Below are 7,732 nucleotides of genomic sequence, written 5' to 3'. Positions count from 1 at the left end.
GATTTCATCAAACCTTGTCTCGAAGATATTTAAATCGATCAATCGATCGTTCGATATACATAATCGAATTTTGACGATTGGATAAATGTACAAACCTGGCTTACCTGTAAGTTTTTTTTTAAAAAAAGCTCCATTTTTTTTTATTCTTGACTGAACTCTATTCTTTTTTACAGATATTTTACCATACCTTCTTATTTATTGTTAGCGTTAGACATTTTATTTGACTTTTTACCATCGCTGATTAATTAGGCTTAATCAATTTAAAGTTTGACAGATTTTCCTTGATAGATTAATAAATTGTCTTTAAAAATGTAAAACATCAGTTATAAGCAACTAATTGTAAGCGTAAATTACAAGATCGAATTTGTATGTAATACGTAATTCTTATGCTAGCGTGAAGCCCGAACTTCGAATTCCGCGTCGGTAAAGCAGTCAACGTTTCATCGAAAATTAGGCCGAACAGAAACTGATTTAAGCGCCACCTGAATTATTGCATCCAACTAACGGTATGATACACTACGTTGCCTTTCGCAAATACCTAAATGACACATGTATGCTATATGCATAAGTACATACATAATTAAACAATACTGACCATGCATTCATTATTATTAATTTTTATCGTTCCGTAAAATTGTATTTGCAATGTGGTACACCTCAGACATAGGTGTTAAAGACATAGTTCCTGACAAAAATATAACAGCAATTAAATAGAAAAAATTCAATCCTTTACAAAATCATATTTCGAACCAATATCAATGGCGTCGTATCCCATGGCGCCTTTTTGAAATCAAATAAATATCTGTAACAAATAAAAAATAAAAATTTATGCAAATTAAATTTAACCAACAAATAAACAATCGATCAAAGTCGATAATTTATGCAAATTATTTAAATAAGTAGACTATGCGTACTTTTGTATTGCTTATACGGGGGCACGACCTCGACACGTCTTCTCACTTGGACGCTCGAGAGAGCAATGGCGAGACCTTCCTTCCCATCGTAGACCGGTCGGCACTTCGGCAACACTTCGGAACAATATTACGATGCTCAAGAAAAGACGTTATTAAATTAAAAACAGCAAATTGTGTGAAACAATATGAAAAACATTCGATAATGTTTAGGAACTTAACGATATAAAAGAGAAAATAATTCAGATTCTGCAGTTCCACTCTTATTGTATATTCTCGGCGAGAGCAAAAATGTTCAACTCATGTATTTGTGAAGAAAACGCCGAATTAATGTCAAAGATCAAGAATTCAGACTTCTCCTCGATGTTTCTTTCTGTTTTTTGTACTTTTAACACCCGATCGGCAATTTAATTTAGTATTTAAAGATAATTTAATCTTACCTGTTGCAGACACGTGCCAAACGGACGAAGCTTCGAGACGACTGTTGCACGCCCCCACACTCAGCGCATTGCACCCTACAACGATAAACCTGATTGGTCGAAATGGAAGGACGCCATAATAGACGACCAATCACAGCCATTGATAGAAGTTTCGTATTGCTTCGAAACTTTAATACTAATCGTAAGGGAAAGGTTCGTTAAAAACTATCGACGCCATATTGAAATAAAGTCAAGATTAGTTTTCTCAGCTTAAAACATGAAAATATAGGAAACAAAGTAGAAAAAATATAAGATATTGACGGGATTTAAGAAATTATTGATATAAAAGCAGAACAAATGAAGGAAATGTTATTTTAATTCGTATTTACATATATCGCTATAATAGTAAAAAACGAGAGAAAGTATCAAGTATCACGATTTATAACAGTAAATTATGAGAAATATGTATTGAAAACATGAAAAAATGCAATAATGTTAAAGAAATTATTGATATAAAGGGAAAATAATTCAGATTCTGTTCTTCCAACTTTATTGTCAATTCACGGCAAGAGCAAAAAATTTCAACCCACGTATTTTTAAAGATAACCTCGAATTAATGTGAAAAAACAAAGAGCTAGACTTTTCTTTCTCTTCGGCTATTCTTTCTCTTTTTTGTATTTTCAATACCCGAAAGACAATTTAATTTAATATTTGAAGATAATTTGATCTTACCTGTTGCAGACACGTGCATAACGGATAAAGTTTCAAAGAGAAATGCTGCACTGCGTCACAAATCGACGCACTCGCTCACACAACGACGTGTCTGATTGGTCGAAATGAGAGGACGCCAACATGGGGCGACCAATCACAGCCATTGGTAGAAGTTTCGAAAGCTGTAATGCTAATCGTAATGGAATCGTTCATACAATAAATATCAGCGAAAAAATCGAATACTGTACTGTTTTTGGCAACACCCGTCTTGTATTATATTTTATATTATTGTAATTATGTAATAAATAAATCGCACATGTAGTTCGAAAGAAGAAATATCTTCTAATGTGAACATAGTCGGTAGTCGTCGCATGAGGCAAAGTTGGTCAAACTGGATACGACTCGATACTCTCGATAGTCGATAGATGTCGCTGTAACGTTATGTGAGATCGAAATTTCTCGTAATAAAAAGTGATCGCGAATCGTGATGGCAGACAATCGAGGATAAAACATCGACGCCATCGATACAACGTGTATCGATATTCTCGCAGCAGCATAGCAGTGCATAGCAGCTAAGCAGCATAGAAATTGATAGAAATAATCGTTGCGTGTTGCGTGGTGTCGTTGATGCGGCAGGCAGCAACCAGAAGTGACTAGAAGCAACCACGACAACGCAACAGCAACAACGATGGCGATCATTTTGTTTGATGCTACGGTTACGTGTTACGCTAGTTTGCTGCCTCTATAATTATATACATACATGTACATAAGTAAGTACATGTTTGCTTGTTGTGTAGAAAATAAGTAAGAAACTAGTGCGTACCGAGTTAAAACAAGACGTGTGAATAATTGCCATGCTTTGGCTGTTTGTTAAACACAAAACTCGCATAAAGCGAATTTAAAGGACAAACAACCATCTGTTCGTAAACATGTTCAGGAAACAACAGTTAGATAAAACAAGGAAATATTCGAGGATATTAAATATTGTTGCTTCTACCGAAGCAGTATGGGAATGATTTATTTAGCGAAATATTCTTCGATTCGCTTGAAAAGCAACCTTGTTTCTCTGCTGGAGTTTGCGAGGAGTCGTCGTCACGCAGAAATTCGCTCTTGGAATTGTTCCATGATATATATATTAAATATATGTATGTATATTGCAACGACGTAAGCGAAGAATTCGTTCGAAAGCATCGAAAGGAAATAAACGAGCAGCGAAAAGTTTCACGATGCATCAATTGTTACATCTTCGTAATCGGCCGTTGCAAACCCTAATACTAGGATTAATTGCATTGACTTTTTACGCATATTATCGTACTACTTATTACGATGTAACTCAATACACCGTATCTCGGAATATTAGTAAGTTATTTTTTTTTATTCCTTGTAGTGTAATTACATATGAGTAATAATTGTATTTACATTGTATATGTATTCGATAAGAAAAAAACATTTTTCTTTCTTTCTTTCTGTTTAGGTTATTCTCCGTTTCGAGAAATGTACAAACAGCGAGGAAATGCAAGCTCAGAGCCACGTATGGTTAGGGTAGAACCATCGAAGAACGCTTCCATTGAATCTTCAGTAGCAGCAGTTGGTTCTTATAATTCGCAAAATACCAGCAACGTTTCAAATTCTCTGGTTACGATGCTGTCGCCGTCTTCTAGTAGTTCTCAAGCTCTGTCTTTCGTTAATAATATATCGATAGTTGGTTCGAAACAAAGTAGCGAAAAGCCTGCAGCGCGAGCGGAAAAGGCTTTCAACAATGAAACGAAAGAAGCCTCGACAGTTTTTAACGAGTACTCTTTACGTGCTATTTACGAAGCTGGTCACACGGTACCGATTCCGGAAAGCTGCCCAAATTTTGGCAAAGAAATGGATCTTGTTATAATAATAATGTCAGCACCGACTCATCTCGAGGCTCGAATGGCAATACGACAAACGTGGGGTCACTTTGGTCAGAGGAACGACATTGCGATCTTGTTTATGTTGGGTGCAACTTTAGACCCGAAAGTGGAAATGATTTTAAGGAAAGAACAAAAGACTTACAACAATATAATACGTGGAAAATTTTTAGATTCTTACTCCAACTTGACGCTTAAAACGATATCCACCTTGGAATGGGTGGATAGTTATTGCCCGAAGGTTAAATTTCTTTTAAAAACCGACGACGACATGTTTATTAACGTTCCGCGTCTACAGGCTTTCATAATGAAACACGCGAAAGACAAGAACGTGATATTTGGTAGATTGGCTAAAAAGTGGAAACCAATTAGAAATAAAAAAAGCAAATATTATGTTTCTCAAACGCAGTTCAAACATACCGTTTTTCCAGATTTCACCACTGGTCCGGCTTATCTATTGTCTACCGATATCGTTCGCAAATTGTACGACGCTGCATTCGATCAAACGTACCTCAAGCTTGAAGACGTTTTTGTCACCGGTATCGTTGCCGACAAACTAGGAATTAAGAGGACGCATGCCAACGAATTTTTAAATAAAAAAATATCGTACAGCGCATGCAACGTGCAACGTGGTATCAGCATTCATATGGTCAAGTATGTTGAACAGTTTGATCTTTGGAAGAAATTACTCGACGGGAAGAGCAAATGTAAATGATAAGCATCTATAGCAAGCAAATCCTCCAAACGGCACTTGTCTTTTAGTTTGTGTAAATACCTCGTTTACTTTGTTTATCGTAGACGAGTGACATCACTTTCTACGCATCGATCCAGTATTTGTTTCTTCGTCGTTTGTTGTTCGTTGTTCGTTGTCGGGCGATTGACGATCGACGATAGATCGAGAGAAATGTTGTTTTCTGTTTAAGTAGCATCCTCTTCGCTTCTACTTAAACGATTTATCAACAGACTGTAATTCTTTGTTCGAATCGTTATTTTCTTGTTATTTGTCGCAATCATTTCTATTCGAGCGGTAACGAGTAAAGAATCGTTCGTAACGTACGTAATCTTTACTCCCCAATTTGTTTGCGATTAAACATGAAAACGTGTCTTATTCTTCGTCTCACAATCGGAATAATTATAGCAAATTCGTTTACTCGTATAATGTTGTCGAACGATTTAATACTCTCATGTACTCGATATTCCGTGTTGTACAGCTTTATACACGTAAAAAAAAAAAAAGAAAGGAAAAGAAAAGAAAAATGATAACAGTCAGTTCCTCGTCATTTTTTCATTGTTAATTGTGTACGATTACACAATAATTTCATTATTACACCATGTTGGTGACCTTGGCTCTCTTTAAATGAGATTATTGCGTAAAAATAAAATTGCAGTCGAAATTATCATTGAGCGTGAGCGTGAGCATGAGCGTGCGTACATCCATGTACATATTTATAAGTGACCTATTGTAGTCTGTGATTGATCAAACTCGAATTTTTTGCATCGCTATAGGTGATTTTCTCAAAAATTACACAAAAGCTTGCAAGTTAACTTTTTATTTTTTTTTGCATTTGTGCGACGCGCCACCTTGAAAATGTTACTTCTATTTAAAGAAATGCAGTATGTTTTCTAGTATTCACGATGTTTGCTTTCTCAAATCAAACGATATCGTATACGTTCTACGGCAACTTTGTGTATACTAGCAGTATTACCGAGTAACGAGCGTGAAATGCAATGAAAAATGATCAAACGATTGCTTGTTTCGAGATCACCAATTCGTACTGACAATCGTATGGTATACGAATATCATTTATTTACATTCCATTACCTACAGTTGCTGCTAGACATATCTAGCTACTGTTCCTGAATAATTTACATTTTATTTTTATACAGTTTCTATTACGAGTGTCTTGTAACGAGCGTGCAAACTTGTAAACGATACGAATAGTTTCGATAAAGTAACTGTTATCATTTTACAATAATTTTAACGCGAAAATGAAATTAAATATTGACTCGAAATTGCTAACGAGTTAATTAAAAATCGAGTTACATCGTTATCGCGTTGCATGAAAATGTCCACATACATATGTACAGTAATGCGCCACTTAACAACAAGAGGGTACGTTGTAAGAAACGCGTCGTTATACAAAAATCATGCAGTGTGAGTACTTATCCAAATTTAGATGCTTTACTCTACTCTGTATGTACCCACCTAGATTATATGATATTCTGCGTCTTATACATGTATGCCGTTCGTCGTTGATCGAAACGCTGTTACGCAGCGCATCACTGTACATACATGTATGTATATTTCATTTTTTTAACGAATTTCGCCCCACTAATTTATTTTATAAAAGTACACTACGACTGAGGAGTTTCTCTACGTAACGTGAAATTTACTCTTCATCATTTTACTGTGGAGCAGAAAAAGTATGATAGTTAAATTATACGAATCTGCCTTATTTTTCAGTAGGTACTGTTTATGTAACCCTTTCGGAATAGAACCCCGCAGATCTGTACGCTCCGTGTAGCCGGACTTTGCCGAATGATGATATCTGTAGTGTCGAAAGGGTTAATACTCGTGTACATACATACATAATATAGAATAAGTTTAGTCGTGCTCGAGTGTTATCGTACACTTGAATTTATTGTTAAGTAAATTTATTCAACTTTTTTAATCTTGTAATTTTATTTATATACATACATACATATATAATACATTAGTATGTATACCGCAGTTCACCAGAGTCCATAACTGCGAAAAGACCAGTTTTCATTCTTTCGTGCGCATCTTCGCCCTGATTGGCGACACTCCCAAACGAAGTAGAAAGCGATTAGCGGAGAACTCGCTGCGTTCCCTCACCACCTTCCAACCTGCGCGTCGCAGTTATGGACTCGGGTGAACTGCAGTATAAGTACTTACAAAACTTTTTAAGACAAGTAATAACAGAATGGAAAAAGTGAGGCAGATCTGTGAACTAAATTTTTTTTTTTTTTCTTTTTTTTTCTCATTAATATTAAACATCGTTTTACATTGTAATCAACTATGAGATTTCGTTGTATAATTTCAACTAAAAGTTGCTATACAGTTTACAATTGCTTTTTATGTATAAGATAATTTTGATCTAACGATATTATTCTACGTGTTTTATAACTTGAGGAATAACTGAAATGTTTAATAATTATTAATGGGCTCCTTCTACCTTTACACATAGTATATAAAAATGAGTTACTGTGACACTAATAGCAGTATGTAATGGCAAAGAAACGATTTTTATAGCGGAGAATTTATGGATATACATGATTAATTATTTTGACAATCGACTTTCGAATCGAGCTCATTATTCATTTTACTGGTTAATTAACGAACCGAGTCGCTTTAGCGACTAACTGTTCATTTGGCTCGAGCCTCGTGGTATCATACCTCCAAGCTCCACTCTTGTGATTTTGATGCAAATTTTAAGTTTATGCCTCACTACCAGGAGGCGCTGATGTCACTTCTCTACATGCATAGCTTGTATCACTGATTTTAACACACAACTAAAGATATCGTGACGTCATGTTCTCGCGAAATTTGTCGCCGCGTTTTTCAATTGTTTCAAAATTTAAAGAGACAGAAGAAATATGGCGCACATGGTGTGATGGTGGCAGCGTAGGTGACTGAATTTCCACGTTCGTGAATTCCATTATTATAATTATTATTATGACTATTATTATTACTGAAAAAGATATTTTTTAAAGTTTTTTCTAGGTGTTTAGGTTTTTCAATAACTTCTGCTGATGAGATGCAGTAACAGTA

General features: G+C 35.3%; 1 protein-coding gene across 2 annotated transcripts; it reads left to right on the top strand.

The window, feature by feature from the left end:
• Positions 1–2,483: 2,483 nt before the first annotated feature.
• LOC114871909 (beta-1,3-galactosyltransferase 5-like) lies at positions 2,484–6,611 on the top strand. 2 transcript variants are annotated; one of them, XM_029178488.2, is made up of 3 exons: positions 2,484–3,400; positions 3,516–4,280; positions 4,371–6,611. In XM_029178488.2, exons 1-3 carry the CDS (start codon positions 3,268–3,270, stop codon positions 4,652–4,654), a joined length of 1,182 nt encoding a protein of 393 aa, XP_029034321.1. In that variant the 5' UTR covers positions 2,484–3,267; the 3' UTR covers positions 4,655–6,611. The 2 variants fall into 2 exon arrangements, with proteins under 2 accessions (XP_029034321.1, XP_029034320.1); XM_029178487.2 differs by having other exon boundaries at positions 3,516–6,611.
• The last annotated feature ends 1,121 nt before the right edge of the window (positions 6,612–7,732 follow it).

The sequence above is a fragment of the Osmia bicornis genome, chromosome 1, assembly GCF_907164935.1.
Source record: "Osmia bicornis bicornis chromosome 1, iOsmBic2.1, whole genome shotgun sequence".
Classification (NCBI taxonomy): domain Eukaryota; kingdom Metazoa; phylum Arthropoda; class Insecta; order Hymenoptera; family Megachilidae; genus Osmia; species Osmia bicornis.
This window is presented reverse-complemented; position numbering and strand designations above follow the sequence as displayed.